At 42.7% G+C, this 26,588-nt stretch overlaps 2 protein-coding genes across 5 annotated transcripts in view; both read left to right on the forward strand.

The window, feature by feature from the left end:
• The window catches only part of thada (THADA armadillo repeat containing), a 90,958-nt gene extending 80,345 nt beyond the window's left edge, over positions 1-10,613 (forward strand). For all 3 annotated transcript variants that reach the window (XM_023425829.2, XM_087179174.1, XM_087179173.1), the window contains exons 37-38: positions 8,918-9,093; positions 10,034-10,613. In XM_023425829.2, coding sequence (XP_023281597.1) covers positions 8,918-9,093; positions 10,034-10,354 — 497 coding nt within the window. In that variant the 3' untranslated portion in view covers positions 10,355-10,613. The remainder of the gene's footprint in view (positions 1-8,917; positions 9,094-10,033) is intronic.
• A 2,674-nt stretch (positions 10,614-13,287) lies between these two features.
• zfp36l2 (ZFP36 like 2 zinc finger CCCH-type) lies at positions 13,288-16,992 on the forward strand. 2 transcript variants are annotated; one of them, XM_023425783.2, is made up of 2 exons: positions 13,288-13,604; positions 13,841-16,992. In XM_023425783.2, the coding sequence occupies exons 1-2, from the start codon at positions 13,515-13,517 to the stop codon at positions 15,041-15,043; spliced, it is 1,293 nt and encodes a 430-aa protein (XP_023281551.1). In that variant the 5' UTR covers positions 13,288-13,514; the 3' UTR covers positions 15,044-16,992. The 2 variants fall into 2 exon arrangements, with proteins under 2 accessions (XP_023281551.1, XP_023281552.1); XM_023425784.2 differs by having other exon boundaries at positions 13,844-16,992.
• The last annotated feature ends 9,596 nt before the right edge of the window (positions 16,993-26,588 follow it).

The raw sequence follows: 26,588 nt of genomic DNA on the forward strand, positions 1-26,588 counted from the left end.
GTTTGTGTGTGTTTGTGTGCGTGTGTTTTATGACCTGCCGTTGTGGAGTCAAGTATCTGAGGTGTGAGCTGCTTTAGATGCAAGCGACTACTCCTGGCCCTTTGATATGGAGGACAGCCGTAGATGTGAGAACAGAGACGAGTTCTGCGACACACACAGACTCAAACAAACACACAAAAGGACAAAATGCAAAACAACAACCCTTTTAGAAAGAAAACATTTAAATCTAAAATGTCATTTGAATATTTAAACTCACTGTTTTGTTGGTGATTACATTGTATATGTTGCTGGACAGTATAGATGTAGACATATTGACTGTATGGTATATGTACCCACTTTATCTTATTACCAATTACAAGAAGTTTGATATTTTGGGATTTTGCCTTGTAGCTTTCTTTCCGCTGCAAGCCTGGCTTCGTCCAATGTTTTCAATCTTCTCATCTAATGATCAGCAAGACGGTAAATAAGCGTTCTCCCACAAATGTTGAATTATTCCTTTAAAAATGTTGGCGAGAGCTCTGAAATCAGTTTATTGAGCATTCAGTGGGTTTTTGATTATTTGGTGTCACTGGTAAAACATTAAATAACAGATCATCTTTCATCATTACACAAGAGTAGGACAGAACTTGCCTTTAATAAAGTGTGTGAACGCTTTGCAAATGTCTTGTTTCATTTCAGTAGTGAAACAAGACACTCTGTCAGATGTGTTCTTATATTTTAGACCAGTTATAATACAGATAAACCTGCTAAATGCATGTGGGAGAGAAATTTGTGCAGATTCACATCAGGTTACTGAAGCTTCTTCTTCCCAAAGCTGTGAACCACAGTGGAGCCATTGTCCTGGACAGGAAGAGCAAATCTAATTTAACACCCCCACACCCCCTCCACCCCCCACCAGCATCACCACCACCACCCAAATACCTCCAGTCTAATTGGGTCTGAAATCAAACTCCACTCACCCTCGCTGGACCTCCAGCACTGTGACAGACTCAGGGCAGGAACAGAGGGATCACTTTATATATAGAGCACAGAGGGATTTGGATCGGACGACAGTGTATGAGAAGGCAGTGATTAGAAATCTGACTGGGGAGAGAAAAGGCAAGAGAAACAGAACCGCACAGTGATCCTTTCAGTACGTTCAATAAAAAGATGAACCAATATCAAATGTCCGGTATTAGGTTCCCCGCTATCACTCTCTGACAGTTAAATTTATATCGCTCACATGTCTGTATGCTAAATATGAAGCTACAGACAGCAGTTGGTTAGCATAGCTTAGCACGCAAGCCTTCAGATATTTTGATAAGTCAATTTCATAATACAGAAGATCAGAAAATATATTAACATTAATGTATTGTTCTTTGAGCAGCGCATTGATTTGCTCATCCTTCCTTGCCTCCTCGGGATGAACAGGGTGCGCTGTGAGAGCATGGTGGGCTCACTGGTCAGTCACAATATGTAATCAACTCACCGCAATTATAAAAGCAAAAGTAACGCCCCATGAATAACTAAGAGACAAGATACTGTTTTTTCTTCTTTAAATTAGCAGAAGTGGATGTTGACATGTCCCAAATGCACTCGTGCTTTAGACCATGTGCTTTGGACTGTTGAAACGGAGCCCAAAGTGTTAACTATCTTAAGAAATGCTGGTAGGTCGATTTAAATACCTTCTGACAGAGCCAGGCTAGCTGTTTAGTTTCCAGTCTTTGTGCCAAGCTAAGCTAACGGGCTGCTAGCAGTAACACCACATTTACCATACAGGTGTGAGAGTAGTATCGAACTTCTCACCTAACTTTCCACTAGAAAGCATATTTCCCAAAATGCTGGACTATTTCTTTAAATGATGCAAACTTTCCATGAATTAATAAATATTGAATTGTCCTTCTGCCTGTTTTACCCTCCGTTCTGAAGTAGTGTTGAACTCTCTTTTGAAGTGCAGCAGTGGACTCACAAACTCTGCTGACGTGCCCACATTTTCCAGGTCGTTCTCAGTGAACCATTATCAGCCCGCTCGCCTGGAGTAACCTACTTTGCTTACTGTAAAGCCAACAAACGCACACAGAATGAGCCATTCATGTGTCCTTTCCCCCCGGTTTATTCATTTACAGTGGATAACGCAGCTGAATGGACGTGAACAACCTGACAGAGCTGAAGGACACTCATTAAACAGACCTTGTCCTATTTTAGCACAATACTCACTCATCCATTAAAGCTGGGTTTGTTAGTTTATGATGCATGAATGAGACTTTGAAAATAGTCACATGTCACTCATTTGAGTAGAAATGTACAAAATACATAGAAACAGGAGAGTTACTCAACATTCGATTTGCAGCTCTAACTTTTACTTAATAAATAAATAAAGCTGTTATTTCACTCTCCAGTGAAATCACACAAACAGAGATGATGTTTTCGCTGCGTTCACCTTCTTTAACTCAAGCATTGTGGGGAATGAGATTTTAATGATTTGGTGGTTAGTGTGAAATGAAGTCACATGTCTGCAGTAATGACTTCTGTCTGCAGGCTTTTTGCTGAAGAAGTGTGTGTACAGTGTGTTCTCTTGCTACTCGACTGAGATGTGTTTTGAAGATAAAATAGGAATGCACAGTATCTCTGCAGCAGCTATCTTACTAATCTGTGTCAGACTGGGGCTGCCTCATTGTGCATCCTCTGTTATTGTGAAACAGGTGTAATCAGACCTACATCTGATAGTAGTTTTAGGTCATTTGAATGTTCAGTCTAACCTTTGTGGAGAATCAGTAAAGTTTGCTTCATCAGGATCGGTCAGAAAACATAGGAATATCATAGAAGTAGAACAAGGAGGTTTCATTCATGTTCTTGTTTTTCAGTCATACTCCCCTTTCAGACATGTACCTCATTACATAATGGCTGAATAAGCCTGAGTCACTTTTACCTCATAGTAATGATGACAATATTACCAGGTCAGGCCAAATGATGCATTAAAAAAAACTTGTACAACCACAGTCAGAACCAGACCAGCTATTGTCCTCCTTTTAAGTCCCAACTAACTATCGCATCATACAAAAAGTTGTTTGTGTTATTTAGCCTGTCTGCACTGATATAAATCAGGGAGACAAAATACTGCAGGTCTGTTTCATTTGACTTCATTAGTTTCAGCTACTTTACTATCCAATAAGTGATGACATTCATGAGATGGTCATTCATTAAGGATTCAATGGCAAAAAAAAAAAAACTTTTTATATTCATCTGTGATGCAGAGAGAGAACAGAAAACTCTTCTTCTTTAATATTATAACTTTCAGCTCTGCACTGTTGTTCAGCAGTGCTGTCGCTTCCTCTCCAACACCAGCTGCCAAATATGCGAACATGTTGTCTCACTGTAAATGTCCTGTCATGTCTGCTGTAAGGAACATTTACACAACGGAGTCAATCTGCATGACAAAAGGACATTACTTTCAAAAAGGCTCTCCACCCACATGAAGTTGAGTCCTGAGGAAGTTCAGTCTGTGAAAACAGTCGTATCAGTCAGAACGTTCCAAAGTTTAAAAATACAACCCTGGTGATGTCTGGGGTGTTGAAATAAAGAAGCTATTGAGAAAAGGGCTGTGAACTCAAACCACCAGAGCTCATGCAACGTCATCAATTATTTGTAAATCATCTTTCATCTGTGTCTCGACTGAAGGGACTTTAGGTGACGGCGGTGTTTTCTTGATAGAGAGAGACAGGAGACTGTGTCGGCTCCCTGCTGAGGCGGCCATTGACTTGTATGTGATCTTTTGACTGAGCCAGCCACACACTGGGCTCTATGATAAATGCTGCTACAATAAGATCAAACTACATGTACCAGCATATTCCCAGACCATTAGTTTTATGTTAACGCTCACTATTCACCTAGTTTTGTACTGTTATTGTCATGTAAATGTTTCCATGTGATGATGATGTTATTGTTGCTCTTGGCCTCCAGAGGAAGTCAGGGCTGTGAAGTGTTTCTTTCACACCTCTCTATATTTCACACCTGTGCTTCCTGGCGTTTCCACTGTAGCATCTGTAGCCTACGCTGTGTGTGTATCAAGTGTGAGAAAGAGAGTGTTTCTGTGAGCTTGAGCGAAGATGTTGTGGGTGTTTTCTGATGATTGGGTGAAAATCTTGTCTTTGTCTTGTCTTTGTCAACCTTCAGTTATTTTGCAACTGAGAGTTCTTGTTTTCATTTGGCAACAAGTCACTTTTGATCTTAATAAGATAAATTCTGAGAAACCCCAATGCTCAGTTTACCACCTCATCTGATTACAGATTAAATAGGATGGGGCAGGTGTAGCTGAGGGACTTGTGTGGTGGTCCGGTGGCAGTTCATGGCAGCCTGGGTGTAGTCAGTTAAGGTGGGTGGGGAGGGGGCTCTTAAGCCAAATCCCGTAGATGTGGGTGGCTGAGCAGAGGAATGCACTCCCACTAGAGTGGATATGATGACACCAGGGAGTGGTGGAGTGGAGGGCAGGAAGTTTTTGCGATTTCGCTCATTTCACTGTCCTGACAGCCCCCCTGAAACCCCCCACCCAAACATCCACCCTTGACAGACAGACAGACAAGACTAAAGTATGAAAAAGAAAAATATATATATATATAAATAAGAAAAAATGGAGGCTAAAGTTAGACCTATAGTTAAACTGTGTGCAATGGTGGTAATATACTATACTGAATAAAGAGATGCATATATATAGAGCAAACGTTTAGATTAATCTGATACTCAGATCCAGGGGAGCAGTCAGTCAGAGGAGTCTCCTCTCCTGTCAAAGAGGAGAATCATTGTACAGAGTGATGGCAGCCTGCAGGAGTAACTTCCTGTAGCCGTCTTTTGTCACAGTGGATGAAGCTCAAAGAGTCTGTTGCTGAAGGTGCTCCGCTGTAGGTTGTGGACGGGATGCAATGATGTTCAACAGTTAGTGCAACATCCATCTCTCCACAACCAGCTCCAGAGAAGAACCCAGCACAGAGCCGATCACTTTGTTCAGGTTGTTGGAGTCACTGGCTCTGATGCTGCTGCCCCCAGCAGACCTCAGCAGGAACATTTTACTGGCCACTACAGACTGGTAAAAGTTCTGCAACATCTTGCTGCACACATTAAAGGCCCTTTAGATTATCATCCCCCTCCTCCCCCTCCTCAATGGGACATCTGACACCCCCCCAGCTGCATAGGCTCAGTACGGATTTACTGAACAGCGAAGTCAGCCTCTTCACTCACTCTTAATTCAACTCAGTGACTTTAATGACACGACTGTTGATCAGACACCATGCGGCTGCAGCAGTGCGCCAAATGTGAATGTTCAGAAACCAGAAGTCAGAACCAGTTTAATGTAATTTAAGTTAATGTAATCAACATGTTTTCATTAGTAAACATGAACACACACCATATTCCTGTTTACACTAAAAACTAATGTGAAGGAATAGACTACTAAACTACAGTAGATGAGCTATACTATATAGAATGAGATAAGCTAGGTTGAAACGAGGAAGGAAATGAATTGACACTATAAAAAGATTGGATTGCTTTTCTCTTTTTGTGAGCATTTTAACCCTTGTTTTAAAGATTGAGCATGCTGCCATGTTAGCATTAGCATTTAGCTGAAAGCAAGCAAGCACGGCTGCACACTTGTTTTTCTGTAAAAAAAAAAAAAAAAAACCTGCTGTGGATTATTATTGTAGTATTGAACCGGGACACGGCTGATGGTTACAGCCCATGTCTGTAACTAGTTGATTTGGCTGTTTGGATTTTGTGTCCACCTCTGAAGTAGAAGTGTTACAGTTTAGAAGTCCTGTTTGGGAATTGGGCAGCTTTCATTTCACCATGTACAGTTCCTCAAGAAAGGTGATAATGTGTCTGGTGAAGGGCTCGTTATGGTTCGAGCAGATTTACATATAAAAACTCAGTTGCCACGGTTTCTAACAAGGCAACCAAAGTTAAAAAAAAAAAAAAAAACTCTTCAGAAGCTGAGAATGGTACAACTGTTATACTGTTTCCACAAGTGGCACAAGGTTAAGTTTTTCCCTCACACTCCTGCCCTGCCCTGTTCAAATGAGTGGCATTGGATGCCAACTGCACAACACACACACACACACACACATACACAGCCTCACCCCATCCTACTCGAACCCATTCATTCACCAACTGGCGCTGATATCATCATTTACAAAGACAAGATTGTGCAACATAAACTCATGCAGTCTTTCATCACAAACAATAACTACAAAGGACAACACTCATACCACCACACACACACACACACACACACACACACACACACCAGTAACAGTGTGAAAGACAATCCCCTTGAGAAACGGAGTACTTTGCGGCAAAAGCTCGAGGAGGGAAATCGTGTTAAGCGACGTGTGAAACCTCCGTAGAAAAGGAGATAAACTGAATGCAGCTAAAATTTCCTACTATAAGGGGGGGGTCTGTAAAGGCTTGGGCAGGGCCGTCCCAGAGAGAGGCGGCTTCTTGGTAAAGAAAGGAATTTGTCACTCAAGCTCCTAAACTCTTAAATCTCCTCTAATACAGTACAATCAACAGCCTCTAATGTTCACAGAGCAGGTTTCCCTCTCCGCACAGACTTGAGGCTCTGCTCTGATTTTACGCCTCCTCTCTGAAGAGGAAAAACAATCTGGGTTCCCAACACTGTGTGTGTGTGTGTGTGTGTGTGTGTGTGTGTGTGTGTGTGTGTGTGTGTGTGTGTTATACTGTATGTGTGCTGATGGGGGTCTATATACCTCCACCCTCCCTCCCTCCTCTCTTCCCATAGTGGTAGTGTTTTGGCTAGTGGCTCTAAAAAGTCTTTTGAAGTTTCTGGTGTTATCTGGGTGTCAGCTGTGTGTGAGGATAGTCAAGGTGGGAGAACAACACAGTCTCTCACACACACACGCACACACACAACCTCTGTGTCAGATAGACAACTGGAGATGGTAAATGAAGTCGAACATTATGTTTTCCTTCTGTTTGAAGTGTGTGTCGTTGCACTCGCACTTCCTCCACTGTTTTATACAACACCAACTCAGTGAGAGCAGGGGCTCATAACAGGCCTGCCTCTGAATGTCCTGTGTGTGTGCGCGTGTGTGCGTGCGTGCGTGCGCGCGCGTGTTTGCTCTTACTCTGTGTGCACGCAGACATTGGTGCAACGTGCAGAATATTTTTGAATCCACTCATACACACCCTGATGGTGGTTGGTTCTATGAGTTATAGTTTTGTTTCCCAGAAGGCCGTTCATGCCCAGAGAAGACACACATGCGCACAAATTCACACTAAGTTTGGAACATAATGTCAGCTCTACATCATTCAAACGACGCTACCCCACAAACACCAACGGTTACATAAAACAAGGTTGTTGAGCGAGAGATCAGTTGAAGGCAGAAAATGTGTTTTCAGTAATCAGGTTTCTCCCCATGTTTGTGAACCAGACCTGATGTATGTATTTCATATTTGATAATGCTCCTGTTTTTGGATTTGCGTTGGAGTGACATGCACACACACATTTTTTCCTTAGAGGGCAAATCCGTATGAATTTTACAAATAGTGCACTGTTCGGCTGTGGAAACTGACTTATTTAGAATTATTTATTTCAGTGTGAGTTTTAGTCAGACTTTGAATTTAATTATTTTGGATACCGCGACACACCACTAAGAGTAATGGTTTTTCCTTTCCGCATCACACGATACCCCGTGGGCTGGGACTGTGTCATTAACATGCAGTGTTGTAGGAACCCATTGAGGGACCTGTGGACAGCGCACATGGCTGAGAACTCTGCTCCTGCAGAAATGTAGCTGTGGTAACCACCTTCCTCTAATCCCCTATCCTGACTGAGGAAACCAGGTCTCTCCTTTACATCATTTATGGTTTTTAAGAACTCTCCTGCTGACAGTCGACAAAAACCTGAAGAGTGACGTTCCTCCCTCTTCTAAGCCTTTGAAAGCGATTGTTAACTAAGCTATGTTTATACATAACTCCACTATTTTAGTTAATTACTTAACCAAGAACCAAAATTCTCATTCTGTAAGTGATGAATCCTAGCTAACTAGGTAACTGTCATGTCACTTAGCTTACAGACAAAACAAACATTAGCTTGCTAATATATGATCCATTTAGATTGTAAAGAGGTGATAAAGGAAACTGAAGATTTTAAAATAATAATAATTTTAAAATAACATTAGACTAAATGGCTGAATAATATCAGTTACATTAGCTTACAGCACATACTATCCATTCAGTATAAAGTGTATTATTACTATCATCTCTGAAACATGTATTTTTCTATGTATGCATCTATAAATAAAACAAAGTCATATCTATATTTACAAATATATCACAGTGCCACAGAGCAAACTAGCATCCAATACACTCCTTACCAAAGTCTTTAATGGTACGACCCAGTTTAGTAACACTCTAGGAAGGACATTACACACAAAGTCAGTAATGGATTCACAGATACAACCCAGTCTCGCACTCTGCATCTTCCTGTCGAAAAACTATAGTCTTGGCTTTTGAAATTTACAGTTTTGCAAGTTTTTCTTCCTCAGTTGTGTCTCTGATCTCTTACTTCATTATGAGCTTGAGTGTAACCTTTGATCCCAGGGAAAATGTCCCCTTGTCATTGTAAAGATGATCTTTAGATTAAAGGTGAAACCACCCAAGTTCATCCACAGCTCAGTGGACACACTCACCTGATGACGTGGCACCTGCAACAGAAGCTGTGTGGATTGAGTATGGATGGGAGAACTTGACAGAATCACAGTTTGTGATTTATGATCTTTCAACTTGCTTGTTTTTTGTTTTTTTGTTCATTCATATTCTTGTTTTCAGTTGGCTTGCTGTGTGTCTGTGATCTAATTTTGTATGTCTTAAATGTAAAAAGAAAAACCGGACAGACTCTGTATAATCATTTTGTTTCGTCCATCCTCAGATAAGGCCGGCGTTTCCGTGTGTCCTACAGTTGCCATGGAGTGGGGCGCCGGGCTCCTGTGTCGGCTGTTTGAGCTGTGGGGGCAGGTTCCTGCAGGTGTCCTCGCTCTGACGCAGTGGCTGCTGGGAGACGCTGACGGAAATGATGAGGCGGTATCAGACGAAGTTTCCAGTCTGGTGAGTATCTGTCATGTAAGTTTGTCACATAGCAGCGGAGGAACGACAGAGGATTGACAACTTACATCACAAACATGTACTTGAGTTGTTTCCCTTCAAGTAAAACTTACGACTGTCACAGCTTCATTTTCTGCCAGGGAAGCCAGGATGGAGCAAACAGGACACTGGTCCTTGAGCAATTTGATCATCAGCTTACTTTGTAGTAACCACAGGTCATATACATATTAATACATGAACAGAAAAATCCACAAGTACTGCTACTGAAGGCAACAGCTTAGCATTGTGTCTGTGAAGTCTGGAATCACAGGACCAGACAGAACTATATTTGATTTTCTTAGTTGCTCTTGTTTTATTCTGCTCATAGTAAAGGTCGAAATAGCCGAGTGTTTTATAGCCACCAATATTTCTGTCTTCGACACATCCCTGTAAACCATGGCTTCTTGTTGCTGATTGCACAAATATCTTCAGCTGTAAATCTTAATCTCAGTATTTTCATACTAACTATGGGTCAAATTATTATGCGTTATGTAAACAGTGTTGCTCATACTGAACCCACAGAGAGGTTTGCAGTTCCACTCAGTTCTGTGGATCATTTTAAGGTTTCTGAGCTCAGTTGTCACAGTTTTCATCAGTGTTGTTGTTGTTTTGGCAAAAAAAAAAAAAAAAAAAAAAAGGTTCAGATAAACTAACTTTACGCTACTCTCCCAGTAACATAGTGAAGTTAGAAACTGGCTGGGGAACATAGTGAAACATTCAGCCGTGCAGTGAGTTAGTGAAAGCAGCTGAAAGGAGAGTGAATATTGGACTTAAATTTGTCAGGTGACCAGAAACATGACAATGAAAATGTGTATGTTTACAACTTGTTCCACCGCCCCAAGTGGCCAAAGAAAACAAAAATAACACTGCTTGAAATGAAACTTGACATTTTGCTCTTGACCAGGATGAGGACGACTTCCTGTTTGAGAAGGGGGATCTGAACCTGTGGGCCGAGCCTGTCCAGTGGGTGAAGCTGCTTCACAGAAACCTCAGCTCCCTCATCCCGACCTTCAAGCAGACCCAGCACCCAGGAGCCACAAGCCTGGACCAAGCCCAGCTCCGCACACTGTCAATGCAGGCCCAAGCCAAGGCCCTCAGCTCCCAGCAGGCCCTGGAGTCCCTCCCTGCCCTGCCCCAGTTCTCCTGCACCGTGGAGCACGCCCGGCTGACGCTGCGGCACCAGAGAGCAGCACTGGCTCTGGATGTGCTGGAGAGACTGAGGTAGAGGAATTCCTAATATTTCTTTAGAGAGAGAAAGGTTTCAGATCACTGAACAACTTCAATGAACCAACACATGAGAGCACAGACTGGTTTTGTGGTCTTATTATTATGAAATCAAGGGAATGAAGGAAACAATAGGATTCTTTTTTTTTAAATCTGTACTTGTCTCTTACTTTGTCTTACAAATGTTGCCCTCACTGTTTTAATTTTTATGATTGCTGTTCCTTGATGTCTTTTTTAAATAAATATAATCTCTCAAATTACATTTTTGATTCTCCTATTTCTCCATAAGGAAAGACAAAGCCGAACGTGTCACTTTTTAATGTTAATAATTCTGAAAAGAGGCAGGAGAGAGAAGAAAGAGACAACCACAATATTAACATTATATGAACACATGTGGGGAGGTCTGGCATTTGTGAACCCATAACAATAATTCAGTCCGAGCTTGTGCTCAACAACACTTGACGCACTGTCCTCTTATCAGTGGGAATGTGTCACACGACAAATTTCAACAGTGTCAGCATTGAGTAAACAGACTGCCCTGCTTCCTCCATGTCTACCAGGGATTTAAGGTTTGGAACAAAACAACTCGGAGCCCGAAGCTTCAAGCACTCACTTCAATGGTGTGATTGTGCAGCGAGCCAAGCTTTATAACCACGGCATGGGATTGTGAGAGCAAGTGTTTGCGCTGACACGTCACCAAAGTTGTATTTCAGTGTACGCTTTTACCTCTACTGTATGTTTATACGAGGTGTTATTTTCCTGTGATATTTAATTTACTGCGGGATTCTTCCCATTGGACTGCGTTTTATGCTTCCCTCCAGTTTTTGCTGGTTATGTAATTAGGAGGACGGGACAATGGACTACTGTCCTCTGTGTGTGTGTAAAAATGTGTGTGTGGATTCATGCTGCTCGCTCATACAGCTGGACCCTTCTCTCTCCCTGGTAGCCATGTTCCCTGTTACAGTAAAACTGACGTAATGTTTTGGAACAGCTCGACATCCCCCAATAAAAACAGAGCCGCGTGATGGGAGAGCGGTTTCTGTGGACGAGGACATGTTCAAGGGATTTCTCAGGAGCCTCGCTGTGTCTGTCCTTCGCATTAAACTATTTATCACAACTTGCAAAGCGCAAATAGTCCTAGGGCAGCCCTCTGCCTAATTTTAGGGTTGGTAGTAGTAGATTCCAAGCTCTTATGTCACTTGTTTTTCGCCTGTTGCTATTTTCCCTTTTTTTTTTTCAAACCTCTCTCCTTCCTTCTCCAACCAAACCATTCAGCACATCAGAGAATATTGAATCATGTCACAGAAAGAAAAATCATTTTTAAACCGCTCTTTCAATTACGATCCTATATGGAAAAGACTTAATGGTCACCAGTGTCGCAGAAACCTGCAATTTCTGGTGATATGTTGTCGCACAAGGTTTTTACACCCTCAACACCAAAATATCAGGCTTTCGGAGCCCTGATATACAGTGCCCCGTGCTCTGCTGCCAACTCTGCAATCTTTCCACTGTGGTTTTTAAAACTTGACTTAACTCCAAGAGTAGAGTGGAGTAGTTTGACATTTTCATGTGAACATTTTGCCATCCTGGGAAGGTTACATCACGCCGAGACAGGGGCAGCTTATTGCAACCGCACTGCACTCTTTGACTTTACAAAGAAGGGACTGTGGCGGCGGGATGGCTTTGTTATTAGGGAAGAAAGGAGGAAGCAGGTTTTGCAGAAATAACCAGAGCACCCCTTCTCAAGGACTCTGCTCTCCATCTGATGTTGTGATCTGGCTGTGTGGAGAGAGAGTACAGAAAATACAAATTCACAGTGTATGACATTATTACAGCCAGTTTGTGCTGAGTGTGCCTTTAAATCTTGCTCCAGCTTTGCTCAGCAGATGGCGCCCCAGTCTTTTACACTCAACTCTCATGTTGCTCTCATGGGGGCAGTGTTGCGCTGCTGTACCACAGTAAAAACCACATTCCTGCAGTCTGGGCTCCTTCATTGGGGAAAAACAAGTTAGAGAGAGAAACTGAGAGTGCCTTAAAAAAAGATTTAACCAAAGCAAATCCTCTTTGTGTTTATAATGATTCTACATGTTGTGCTTTAAGAGCGACAGTTTTCTAATCTCAAGGTGAAGTCAACATTTCCAAGTTTAGTTTTGAGACAGTACAAAAGTAGGTCATGTGAGCACAGTAGGTATTAACTGTCTATTTTTCCATGTGTAGTAGACTGGAATAGGCTGCTGTTGCACTGTGGAAGTTGATTATGCAACCAGTGGAGTCTAAAAATTGTACTGCACTCTGCCTGGACTTCTCTCCGCTCATACTTGTGGTCTCACCCCATCCACAGGGAAAGAGAGGGAGGGAAAGACAGATTTTCCTTCCATTACAAATACATGTGTCAGCTTCCAAGTGTGGTGGTCCAGAGGCTAGTGGGGTGGCCCCTTGTTGCTGGAAGGTTCAAACTTCTGGACCTGGCTCCATGAACAAGGGTGTTTGAGGAACCATTTCTCTTTTATTTAAATTTAGTGAAGAAGCTTTTGAGTAAGGTACCCAGCCCCCCCCCCCCCCCCCCAGCTTCTGAAGAGGACCCAAGTGTGAATGTCTATGGTTAATTGGCTGGAGAACAGCTTGCAGACATAGTAGACTTCCCTTGATGGTTCTACATTCTTTCACAGCGAGAGACAGCCCAGAAAGCAAAACCAACTTCCACAAAATTGGTTGTGTGATTAAAAGAGAGAAAAAAAAACTTTGAGGGGTGTGTGGAGGATAAGAGGGGAGGGGAGGGGAGGGGGGGTTGCTGGGGTTGGATTTCAAGGCGTGGTGTTAAAGAATAGGCGGCCAACCGGTGAATGGGGAGGAGGCGGCTCCTAGCAAAAGTTTGTACCAACTTCAGTTCGCCCCTCCCTGGCCACCGCCAAGCATTTATATTGACGCGGAAAGGCGAGAGCGCACCGCGAAGCACTCTGGCTCAGCGCTTCTGAGGGGACGAAATAAAAAAACCACCTACAACTCAACAGTACTAACCTTATCCCCTCTTCATTCCTTCTTTTACGGACTTAAAACTGCACATAAACTTTTAAAGAAACTTTTCAAAACTTTTCCACAACCAAAACCAGTCGTGGCACAAACTACCGCTCGTCGCATTCAAGGATCCTGGTCGGTCCTCCATGAAAGAGGGAGCGCGACAGCAAATTTGGGGAAAAGAGATGTCTGCGACCGTCTTGTCTGCTTTCTACGACATGGAGATGCTTTACAAGGTAAAAATACAAATGTGACAACAAACGGAGTTTTTTTTTCCCGTTTTGCATTCAGGCTGAAACACTTGAGGTGTTGCTGGATTAGCATGCTCCAACTTTGAGTAGAGTTAGCATGTGTTCAGCTGCAACAAGTTGTGGCGTTGCAGGCAAACAGAGTTTTCCTAAACATGCCATGTGCTCAAAATGGTCATACAATTTGTTGAAGTGCATTGCTAACTCGTGTCTTTTCCTTCCAGCAGCAAGATAAAATGAACATGAACGCCCTCCACATAAACAGCATGCTGGACAAGAAAGCGGTGGGGGCTCCGGTCACGACTCCGGGCTCCGGCGGCTCCTTCACGCCGGGATTTTTCCGCAGAAATTCAACCAGCAACATGGAAGCAATGAACAACGGCAACAAATACTCGATGGGCTCCTACAGCAGCCTGAAGGAGAACACGCCGAGCAGCAACAGCAGCGCCACGGCCCTCATGAACAAGGAGAACAAGTTCCGCGACCGAGCTTACAGCGAGAACGGAGACCGGGGCGTGCTGCAGCAGAAGCCCGGCTCTCAGATTAACTCCACCCGCTACAAGACCGAACTGTGTCGGCCCTTCGAGGAGAACGGGTCGTGCAAGTACGGGGAGAAATGTCAGTTCGCTCACGGCTACCACGAGTTGAGGAGCTTGTCCCGCCACCCTAAATACAAAACTGAGCCGTGCCGCACCTTCCACACCATCGGTTTCTGCCCGTACGGTCCCCGGTGTCACTTTATCCACAACGCCGACGAGCGCCGGCCCGCTCCGGTCGCCAACGCTAACGTGCAGGCAGGGGAGCCCAGGTCGGCTCGCGAGCTGTGCAGCTACGGCCAGAGGGAGGTCCTGCCGCCACAGCAGCTCGGCTACACCCAGAGGGACAGACCAAAGCTTCACCACAGCCTCAGCTTCTCCGGCTTCTCCACCCACCATGGACTGGAGTCTCCCCTGCTCGACAGCCCCACGTCCCGAACACCACCGCCACCCACCAGCGCCTCCTCCTGCACCTCCGCCTCCAGCTTCTACGAGGAAGTGCTGTCTCCCAACTCCGTGTCCTGCATCAACAGTGCCTTCGCTTTCCCCGGACAGGACTTAAAAGCCTTACTGGCCCCCTTGGCTGTGCACAACCCCAGCGGGTACGCTAACAACCACTCCACCGGTGCCTACTACGGGAACATGCAGAGCAGCGTGTGCCCTCCCTCCCCTCCGAACTACAACATGAGCCACTTGCAGGCGCTGCGCCGCCTCAGCGAGTCGCCGGTGTTCGAGCCTCCTCCCAGCCCGCCAGACTCGCTCTCTGACCGGGAGAGCTATGCGAGCGGGTCCCTCAGCTCTTCCGGGAGCCTCAGCGGCTCCGAGTCGCCGAGTCTGGACGCTGGAAGGCGTTTGCCAATCTTCAGCAGGCTGTCGATTTCAGATGACTAATGTTTTGTTTTCAAACGGATTTATGGACGGGTCAGACTTGGGGGTTGAGAAGTCAGGGGTTGTCAGTGAGTGAGGTAGACTGTCCTTCAAGCAGAGGATCCAGGTTAAGTCCCCTCACCCCTAGCCTCCCTCACCCCACTTCAGCAGCATCCATCCTGCTGACGTGCCCTTGAGCAAGACATTGAATCCCTACTAGCTCCAGGGGTGCTGACCTTGCTCTGACCTCCCTGGAGGGGGGCAAGAGAAGAGAATTTCACCCACAGGGATCAATAAAGCTTCAAACAGTTTAAGTGTCCTTGACCTGGCATTAGTTTAGTTTTTTTTTTCTGTATGTAATATAGCTGTATTAAAACTTAGATAGCAAACAGAAGGCATTCCAACAGTGCCTTGCCCAAGGGCTCATGGCAGCCCGCTCTCCCTTTTGCTCTATCAGGCAAGCCACACTTTTCCTGGGATTAGATGTGTGTGTAACATGACTTGACAAGAAGAAGAGACTGTAAGCGGTTTCAGATTTCCTCCCATCCTGCCAAGAATATGCCTTGACTCAAAGTAACATTTTTTTTTCTTTATCAAAGTGTGTTGTTTTTTTTTCTTTCCTCTCTGAAAGCTTCAGCTTCCATTCCAGATCTGTCTCCTCCCAGCGCCACCCAGTGGTTCGTTTGGTTAGTCTAGTTTGTTGCTTGGTTAAAAAGCACTCTTGAGTTGGGTTTGTTTGGGGAAATCACTGCTGATGGTTGAATATATATTTTTTTAGCTGTTTTTGAGTGATTTACATAGCAGTGCATAACTGGCTATGGACTATTTAACTTATTTATTATCTTGTGAAAAAGTATAGGCTACATTGGTAATTTGTGTCCATACTGTATTTATCAAGTATGATGAAGCAATAGATCTATATTCTTTTATGTTTAAATTATGATCGCCATTATTAATCTGCATAAAGTGGAGTGTATGTTCTTTTCACAGTAATATATATATTTTGTTTTTTTTTCTCCTTTTTTGTAACTTCACTTGGTTATTTTTATTGTAAATGAGTAAAAAAAATCTTAATTTAAGAGAACGTATGTGATATTTATTTCATTAATTTTGTTTCCTTGTTTACGTTTATTAAAAAAAAAGTTTGCGTGATTGCTGTTTGCTCCTGAGGTTGTGTGTCAGTGCTGTAGAAGGCTTTTTTTTTTCTCGAGGATCCCTATTTAGATGTTTCTGTAGAATGTATAAACAATGTGGTTGTACAGACCGTCCAAACCTTACTTCTTTTGTTGATCTAGATCAGACTTCAGTGACAAAGAACCCAAGTCAATAAATTAACCAAAAAGTATTTTGTTTTCTTTCTGTTTGCACGAGGTCACACTGTGATGCCAGCCACGTGCTAAAGAATGTAGCAATCCCTTGTGCCCCAGTATTATTGTGTAGTGCCTAAGGGGTTCACCATCTTGACATGCCTTAAAATTAACCAAATAAAGTATTTTTCCTACATGGCATCTTTTTATACACAGGTTGAATTGAATGTAGTGTTGGATTCTTAAACTTTTTTTTTTTTTTTTTTTTTTTTTTTTTTTATATAAAGGTTGTTACCACTCAGACACTCTGATAAACAACCGTAACTTTTCTCTAAATCCCCATTCCTCTTATTTTGATTTCCTTTTGCTCTGTTTTTCTTTTTTTTGATATTGAAATCTAGTCTGAGTCTTGAGAGTTTGCTGGAGAGGGAAGTGGATGAACACGTTTGGTTTGTACATAGTAGGTACAGGGGGATGCGCACTATGTACTTTTGACTACTTTATCAGAAGTAAAGCTTTTTGAATGTAACAAAAACGGACAAAAAGACAACGAGAGTTGTAATATTTTTTTGGGGAGTCAGTTCACTACAAATTGAGTGTGAGACTGTTAACTTTGTACTGTACATTTTTTGTAGTTCTCCCAATAAAAATCATTTTGAAAAAGTTTCAGATTTCTCAGGCTGTGATTTCTTCCGCATTTTCAGGACGAGGATTCAACAGGTGTGACTTCTAGATCACAAACGTGAGCTGATGACGTCCATGAGTGTGACAGCTCTGGTTCTCATGTTGTTCTCATGTTGCTCACATAAATACATCGGATGCGTCGGTGTGACTTTAGTCTTCTTCCAGTGGAAAAAGCCCGGAGACAGACAGGAGGGAGGGAGTGTGTCCTTGGTGGAGTGGAGCCCTAGCTGCCCTGTGACACTACTTGGCCTGGGACCCTCAGGGGGCCTTGTCCTCAGCATACAGTAAAAGCACTGACAAGTTAGTTTCCAGAGAAAGGCAGGACCTGAATTCCTGTCTCCTCTCCAACAAAGGAACAACTGAACTGTAGGTGTGTTCTGTGACAGGAAAAATCTGATTCAGCAAACTCATTAAGAACAACGCCTCCACGGAAACTGATAGCCCTAAATAAAAAAGTATGTAACATTACATAATGTGTAATGTTCTGCTATAAACAGAGGGCGATGAGCGATACCTCTGCACCATCTGAGGAATGAGGTCTGGAATTTTAAAATGGAAAATGTGCAGCAGCACAGCGTGTTGCAGCCACCACAGCAAAGTCAGCTGAATTGTGTTGGTGGCTCAGGCTGTAAGTCTGTCTGGGTCTTTGCCATCACAATAAGATTTTAATCTTTTAATAAGTCGTGCATTATGATCCCATTTTCTGACATAATGTACGCTGGCACTCCGCAAATCTTCCCCGTCCCTGGAGAACAGCAACCCGAAGTCTATATGAAGATTAAGCACCGGTAGAAGTACTTTGAATATATTTATAGGGGGAAATGTCTCTTTGATGGATCTACTCATAACCCATAGATATCTGGAAAAAGACAAGGTGACTCAACTGCTTTTTTGTAAGCCAAAAATGTTTGGAATCACAGGATAGCAGTGTATTTTATAAGCTTATGATCATGATATGATGATATGTTTTTATGGAAACTCTTAATCTGAAAAGTAAGTGTAGCTGTCAAATAAATGTAGAACAGTAAAAATACACTTTCCCTTGAAATGTAGAGGAGTAGAAGTAGCAGAAAAATGGAAATACTCAAGTAATACCTCAAAAGTCAACTGAAGTACAGAACTTGAGTGAATGTACTTCCCACCACTGAGCTGAAGAAATGAATGATAAACCTACAAATGGATTATTGCTCAGAAGTGTGACAAATCAACGCGCTTCAGTCACATCTTAATGATCCTATATTGTTGCTTTACTCACTGGTCTTTCAAAAATAATCCATGTGTGAGTGTGAGTGATATTATCGTGCACTGAGGTCAGATAGCCTGAGATGGATGGATCAGTCTGGGAACTGAACACCAGCTATCAACCCATAACTGATTAACCCTGCAGCTGTAAATGTGTTTCTACTATCAGTCACTTGAGCAGGTAAAACAGGGACAGTGGTGAATTTTTCAACTCACCAAGCCTGTAGCGGGGCAAAAATACATCCTTCTCCTGCCCCGAGTGGAGTGTCATATTCGGTCATGTCTAGAACAAATAACAGCTCCCCGTTTGTTATGGTGCCTCAGTTTCCAGGAGCCTTTCAAAGAAACACTCTTTTCTGCAGGCTATTCTGCAAAGTTATCAGTGGTAGCAAAGGCATTAAGAAAATAAAGGGCCCAAAAGTCATGTGGTGCCTGGAGTTCACGCCAAGATAAGGCAGGATGATAAGGGCCCCAGCAAATATTTACTGTGTCCTCAGGATTTCATAATGAAGTGTTTATCAGAGCAGCGCCAAAGGCCTGCACAATGCACTAGGCCCCGCCAAGTAGGATCCATGTACCTGTGACTCAGTGTGTGTGTGTGTGTGTGTGTGTGTGGGAACATGAGTGTGTGTGGGACTCAATCAACAAAACCCACATGTAATGTTTAATTGAGTGTGCTAACGTTCATATATGTTATGTCTATAAAAGATTAACCTTTTCTATATAAGGATGTATACGTAGTGATGTTCGTGTGTGCGCACAGGGGTCTTGCAGGTTAATGGGGTCTGGAGCTCCTACAATGAAAGGAAACACTCTCTGACTTGTGATTAGGGCAGGAAGAGTCCCGCTTCCTGGCCACCACCCATTTCCACCTCTTCTTCGTCCTGCTGTTTTTCCTCCTCCTTCAGTTTCCCTTCTCCTCTGTAGTGGCGGCTTCTAGAAGTTACTATTTGTGTTGCTGCACTGGGAAGCTCGGCTCGTCCTGGTATTGTTTTGGCATGCTAAGCCCAGACCTGGGGTCAAGTAGTAACAGCCCATACTTTTGAGACTTTGTTTCAGCCTACATGGGTGCCAGATGGGTGGCAGTTGGCCAATGGAAAGCGGAGAGCAGAGGTTGTTCATCATCTTTGTATTAAAAAAAAACCAAATTAGAATCAGATAAGGCCTTAACCTTCCATTTGATCTGATTTTCCCCCAAGTTTGGTTCTTGTAAAAGTAGAAAATTACAGACGTTTAAGAGAAATCTTCCTGTCTTTAATGAGCTATAATTGCAACTAATAATTTGACTAAAGGAGTCCCTTCTGTTTGCTTATCTGCGATTGCAAACTTTATGTGACACTATTCCGGTTTCACAATAAAAGAATATGTAGCATGAGTTTGTGTCTTTGTGCGGGAAACCAGCTTGAAACCCCACCCAACTGGCACTACTGCAAGATTCAAAAGAACACGTATTCAATCAAAGTATTCAATTACAAAAATAACAAATGGTCACTTAGAAGCCAATTTCTGTAAAGTAATTACCGTGGTAATATTATGTTATACGAAGGTAGATAATATCTAAGTCCATCGTAAGGTAATAAAAAAAGCTGTAGCCAGCCGGTAGAGAGGAGAGGAGTAGAGCAGGCCTGTAACTTAAAGCATAGCCATGTTCCTTTTGAACTAATAAATAACATCTTCTTCCTGTTCCGCATGAAGCGATGAATCAATAAGCAAAGGAACACACCCTTTTTCAGTTCAATAACACGCAGGGGTTTTGCTGTTACAGCTTTGCTTGGTCTGGTCTGACCAGGAGCTTATAGCAGCTAGTGTTATCAAACTTTAGATATTGCATTCAGCTTGCTGTTTTAATGACTACTGTTGCACCACAGTTATCACGACACAAGTAAAAATTTTCACTGATTTTATCAGAAAAGTTAAAAAGGAAGTAAACACGTCTTACCTCACCAGGAAACATGTTTGTTGTTTTCAGCCTTGTGGTTACACTCCACTTGCTGTCAGTTAAGTCACCAAATGATAATGTCTTTAAAGCTGCACCAATCAGTATCTTATCTTATACCATCAACAAACCAAATGACTGCATGTAATGTGAAAGATGTCTCTTTTAGTCACAAAGCTACGGCCTGTAAATTCACTGCAGTACCAAGCAGCTGTTGTCAGAGAAGAATCCCTGTTAACCCAACAGCGCTGCACATCCTGCACCGAACAGCAGATGAAGTTAGCAACTAGCTGATGAGCATTTAGCAGCTAAAGAGCCAGATGTTTTTCTCAGGAGTTGGTGTAGTTGACTAACAGCCCCAACAGGAGAGTGAATACTGCCAATGTTGCTCTGTGTCAATGTGTAAATAGGGAACTGTTTTTCTAACAATATCACCATAAAAAGGTTTATTAGATGACGCTATGCTAAAATTGTGTTTCCAGGTTGTCGGCTGCCTCCCAAAATTGCCAAAAAGTCAATAAATGCAGGTTTAAAAACAACTGAATCAAGGGAAATCGGCACAGCTTCCATCATATCTTTTTAACTGTAATCCACAAGTAATCGTACCAGTGGTGTTGGAATTACCACTGGCTTGCAAGTGGAAAATGACAAAATCCTACCATATTGAATGCAGGATTTTGAGCCATGTAACACAACACTGTTTGTATACTGCTGCACTGCACAATATTTGGGTACATTTTGTTCTTGTTATTAACCAACAAATACTGCTTTTGTGACTGGCACGAACAACAACAAACATGTCTGTTTGCCAAAACCTCATCCAGCGATGCAGTGGACAGGAAACTCAACACACTACTTTGCCTTATACAAACATTTCTGATGTAAATTCAATTCATACATGAGATCAGTATCAAACTCTTTCGACAGTATGAAAATTTCACTTTTTTTCATTATTCCTAGCCATTCACCTCACCATGACCACTACCAGCGTTTACATTGACTTTCAGCGCGCCACTGCCTCTTTTATTGTGAGAAACTAAAAACATAATCTTGAATTTATTTTCAGGAAGCAGCCTCCGGCCCCACGCTTAGCTGAAGTGACCTCCCCAGCTGCCACAAGGTAAGCCAAGGTAAGCCACAGTGCACAGATGCTGAATAAGGTTATGTTGTTTGCCCAGTGGATTTGAAGTCTGGGGATGGTCAGAGGTGATGGGGGAGGTGGAGAGGGTGGAGATGTGTGGGGTTGAGCAATTTGGCTGAGGCCGGTCACGTTCGGCCCGGCCCTGCTCGGTCCGCCATGTTCCTCTCCCTTCAACGCCTGCCGAGTTGTAAATATTTACAGAGCATCTTGTGAGGGGCCTGAGTGTTTACCACCAATGCTTGTGGCTCTTCAGCGCGTGGCATGTGTGTGCCTGTGAGTGTGTATGAGCAATGCAGAAGAGATGCTTCTCTTGGTCCTCACACAGTGTAAACCCTCAGCTGCATGTGTGTGTCGGATGAGGTACTTCCCTTGGTCTCTCCACAGTTTACTAACACTGGCCCCTGGCTCTTGTTCAGGCCCCGACTCTGAGCTCAATGTATGAATCAACAGAGAGCGCCAACGAGAAGAGGGGCGGTCGCACCTCACTCTACCTTCTCTGACCCCTGCAAATGACAGAGAGAGAGAGATCGGAGAAGTGTTTGTTTACCTCGCCCCACCCTGTATATGAGGCTGTGGCGCTGACATCACGTCTTTGCGGGTGGAACATTCTCATAAAACATGTTTTCTTCACTCCTTTCCGAATGTAAATAATAGAGACGGTGTAAATACTATAAGGACTCAGTCAGGCCATTTTTAGGCAAGCAGTTCTGTATAAGGATGTTTCCAGATTCATGAAGCCCAGGCTGAGCACGTGAGCGGAAGTTTCACTGTGTTATGGTTAATGAGGTACACACACATGCAAATCTGGCCTGGCTGTAATTCTGTTCTCAGCTGCTTTATATCAGAGGTCAGAATATTCTTGGAGGCCCTTTTACCTACTGACTACAGACACAGTAAATTTACCATAAAAGATAGGACACTGTTAAAATCTGCACAGGACAGAAAATGTCCCAAATCTGGTTGAAAAAGCTAAATATCCATTAACAAGTGAAGGTTATAAAAATAACACAATATACCATTCACTCAAACCCACTTACATTAAAGGAAATGTGTCCATTGTTTCCCACAGCTTCTCCATTACTTTGTTACTGATCTCATGACAGGTGTCACATTCAAGGAAAAATCTGAAAACTGAATCAGTAATGTCCATTACACAGCAACATCTGTCTAAAGTTTGCTAACGTTAATAAACATTTGCTGCTGTTACCTAGCTCTGACCATGAGACTGTTATGACAAAACCTTAGGGCGCTGAACCCAGCAAGTGTGTGTTTTATTGCTTATGAATTCAACTTTTCATTTATTATTAATTCTTTCAGAGGTCACATATTCTCACTTTAAATGCTAACTCACGCTGTAACGGTCACATAAGAGTCCTTTATTGCTACTAGCTAATCTTAGCCACCATAAGCTAGTGGCCATACCAGACCAACTTAGGAACAATGTGTTTTTTCCTCTCGTGATGAAAAGATGACACTTTTATAGGAAAAAAAAATGAAATGGAAACCAGTCGAGCCAACAGTAAGCGTCTATCTATAACACTCCTTCGTAGGCTAGCGGCTTTGAATACACATCTGATTAGTCAACACTTCAAGTGCCCATGTACGAAAGAGAGCAGCCTGAAAATAACAATCACTATCTCGTTGCTATGTGTCGCTCTCTCAGCCTGTTCAGCTTTTGCAGGCCAACATGACCACTGGTCTGAAACTGAGGAGACGGAGGACAGGCGTGAAAGTCTCAAGCCAGGGTATTTGACAGACTTAGTTGTAAAATTTAGCATGTCCTATCTAGTACAGTAAGGGGCTTTACTTAGACCAGGCGTGGTTTGAAAACATGTGATTGGCAGCCGAGCTCAGAAGGCGATAAGGAAGTATCTGTGAAGCGAGAGGGTGGGACTGGAGAAGAAGTGAATGCTGGGAGTGTGTGTTGACATTGCGTGGCCTACTTACACTTTCTGACCAATGGTGTCGAAGACAGAGGGAGCCACACATGAGATCTGGGCCGTGATGAATGAAGCTTCATGGTCAGCGCTGCGGTTTGAGAGTGAGCAGAGAGTGAGAGAGAAGGGAGTATGGCAATAAGTGACTTAACTGACATGAAAATATTTAATTCGGGTGTTTATTTGGAGAGTATCTTGGCAGTGAGCATGTCCCTGACTTCTTTCATTTCCCTTATTACTCAGTAAACACTTTTCAGCATGGAAGAGAATCCCTGAGGTCAGTGTGTGCAGGTTTGTGTCCGTCCGTTCATGAGAGTGTGTTTTTGTGTGTGTGTGTGTGTGTGTGTGTGTGTGTGTGTGTGTATTTATGAGTCAACGTGGATGTCCGTGCACCCGTTCTGCACGGGGTAATTACATATAATCATCCAAAATGTTTATACTGTACAAATAGCATAACTATGCTGAGTGAGTGGCTGTGTAGGATGGGTATAACTGGTGTTGTGAATGAGCCCGGCCACTCCGTGATTACCCAGGCTCAAGGCCAGGCTCAAATTGTCATGCAGCAAGACAGAGAGCCTGCTAACACTTTTTATGACCACCATGTCCATACTGCACTAAACAACATATCATAAACTCTATGTAGTCATCATGCATCGTGGCCATGCTCATAGTAGAAACCGGTGGAATGAAGTGCTCTCCATTCATAATCTTCAGAAATCCCTTTGTCTTGACGAACTACAATCACTAAACTTTCCCCCAATCAGGCCTGTCACGTTTTTCAAACTAATTGAATATAACACATGCTACTTATTAAACTGTGCATTGATACACACTTGCCCAATAATAATCATGTTAAATTGTATTTTTATGATGATTACTAGACTGTACAGTATGTTCGTGTCATTATATGACTCTCATTTTGCATTTCCTTGCTAATTAGAGCCTGATGTATCACTTCCTTGGCGTTATTCAGATTTAATCAGAGAACATTATGTTTTTCTCAGATTAAATAAATGGGACTTGGAAAAGTTTTGGACCTCCAATACTTTTGTTTTTTGAGACATGCAAGCAGTGTGGTTCTTGGAAGGGCAGTGTTGGCCTGTCAATCCACCGCTGTGGTCCAGACTGAAATATCTCAGCAATTATTGGATGGATTACCATTGAATCTGTTCCAAATATCAATGGCCCCCAGAGGATGATTCCTAATGACTTTGGTGATCCCTTGATTTTTCCTATAGGGCCACCATGAGGTTAAGATTTTTGTTTTTAGTGAAATCTTCCATTCATGTTCCCATCAGGAGGAGATTGGTGATCGCTTGACTTTTTATATAGCACCATTATCAAGTCAACATTTTTCAAAACATTAACATGTTAGCATTGTCATTTTGAGCATGTTAGCATACTGGCATTAACATCTACTTGAAATATATCAACCATTCATAGAAAATAAAGGCACTCTGAGCCCTTTGATGATTATAATTTGTACCTATAATCTTCTTACATGTGGATGTTGTGCATCACTTAGCAGGCTATAAAGCAATAAGAATACATTATGAATGTTCATATGAATTGATAAAAACAAGGTATGGAGGCACTCAGAGTTAAGAGTTCAGGGCACCTTTGAGGTTTGACCTACATCTGGCAGAAAGTTAAAGGGGGTTAAGGGTCACCTGGTCCCGGATGTGGTCGCTGGTGGGGCCATGTGAATCTCTATATGTATGTGTGTGCGAATGGAAGAGGAGGGGTGTTGTCAGTACCTCTCGGTCTAGTTGCAGTGCTCTCACTCACGTCCATATTTCATAACTGTGGCTTTCAAACAAAAGCAGTATGTTGATACAATCTACTGGCCAGCCGGAGGAAATGAGTGTTTGTGTGCTCTCTAATGATGTTTTTTATTTCTCTTTCTAATGCGATCCATTTTTTTCCACTGAGCTCATTAGATTGCCTTGTTTCATTTCTCAACATAACCACATATCTATTCTTCTGGGCAGATCATTTCATCATACTCGTGATAATGAAAGACACATGGAGTGTTAGCATCAATCTGTAGGTGAGACTGTGTGCTTTTCTATTTACTGGAAAGATTTTCAGAGTAACATCTGTCGGCTGTGTGCAGATCAACCCTGAAACCTTGAGGTTTCCTGCTGGCTTACTGTCATAAATTTGCACTAGGTGGCATGAACTGAGAAAAAGATTTCAACCATTTGATGATGGAAAAGTTTTGGGATCAGTCAGAGACTGAGCTGTCACTCGAATGCATAGGCCTATGTGGCCACAGTCTGTGTGCTCATAGTCAATACACACAGTATGTTGCTAACTATCTCTTGGTACAGCTGATAGACATTTCACGGTGCAAATTTGTGTAAATAATCTGAACTAGAGGTCTTCACGGGACCACTTGGTTCCTATTAACTGCGAGCCAACCCAACACAAGAGTCAGGTCATGTCCAATTTAGACTGTATTCAGTTTTATCAGGTCCACTGGTGTCCTACCCTGTGTTTGGTTTCAGGTCTGTGAGTTAATACCCAAATGTAGCACGATAGCAATTAAACGATAGCATTTAATTGTAAAGTGCAGGGAAACATTATGTGTACTGCTGCTCTTTTTTGTGCTGCTCCTCTGCTTCTCTCTGTTGAATCTTTTAGTTATCTGTCAATTCATACTTAATATCTTTTTTTAGGTTAATTTATGCAAGTTTGGTTCAGTTATATTCATAACTAATGTTCTTTATTGAGCACCAATTCATAAAAACAGTGAAACCTGCTAATGTTATTTGACTTTGTACTTGAGTCAGTAGAATAAATAACTTGTTGCAGTTGACAAGGCTGGACCACCAATCAGGCAAAACATCCAACTGCCCCAGGACACCAGAGCTCTTGTGACCCCAAAGCTCCATGGTTACTGTTTGTCACCTGCTTTGTGCTATTTAATTTAAAATGTGTTTGGGAATATGGACCATTAAAGCTTAATATCAACCAATATGATGAGGGCTAAAATCTCGTTTGAGACTCTCAGTATTTCAGTTTAAAAATGACATTGCACATTGCATAAAGGGTGGAAGAAGTTGGAGGTAATGGAAGCCAAGCAGTTGAATATCAGTCCAAAAATACTTGTATCTGTGCTGGCCATTAAAAACCCATTCAGTCTTTATAACTGTTTGCATGTGTGTCTGTGTGCAGGGCCATATATTAGCCTGTGGTGGCCTCACATACTGGAGGTCTTGGCTGTGTTTGTAGGCTGAAGGATCTGATGTTTGGCAGCCCTGGCCATGTTCACAAACTCAGTGTTAGACATTTTGCTTCACAGACCTACCCCCCCCCC

The sequence above is a fragment of the Seriola lalandi genome, unplaced genomic scaffold, assembly GCF_002814215.2.
Source record: "Seriola lalandi dorsalis isolate HSWRI2012SDOR001 ecotype SW California unplaced genomic scaffold, Sedor1 jcf7180002054795, whole genome shotgun sequence".
Lineage (NCBI taxonomy): Eukaryota > Metazoa > Chordata > Actinopteri > Carangiformes > Carangidae > Seriola > Seriola lalandi.

What these genes read in the sequence shown, in the direction of transcription:
- zfp36l2 (XM_023425783.2), top strand. Translation starts at nt 13,515, where the DNA reads ATGAAAGAGGGAGCGCGACAGCAAATTTGGGGAAAAGAGATGTCTGCG. An exon ending in ACATGGAGATGCTTTACAAG is followed by an intron (nt 13,605 to 13,840) that starts GTAAAAATACAA and finishes TTTTCCTTCCAG; the next exon opens with CAGCAAGATAAAATGAACAT.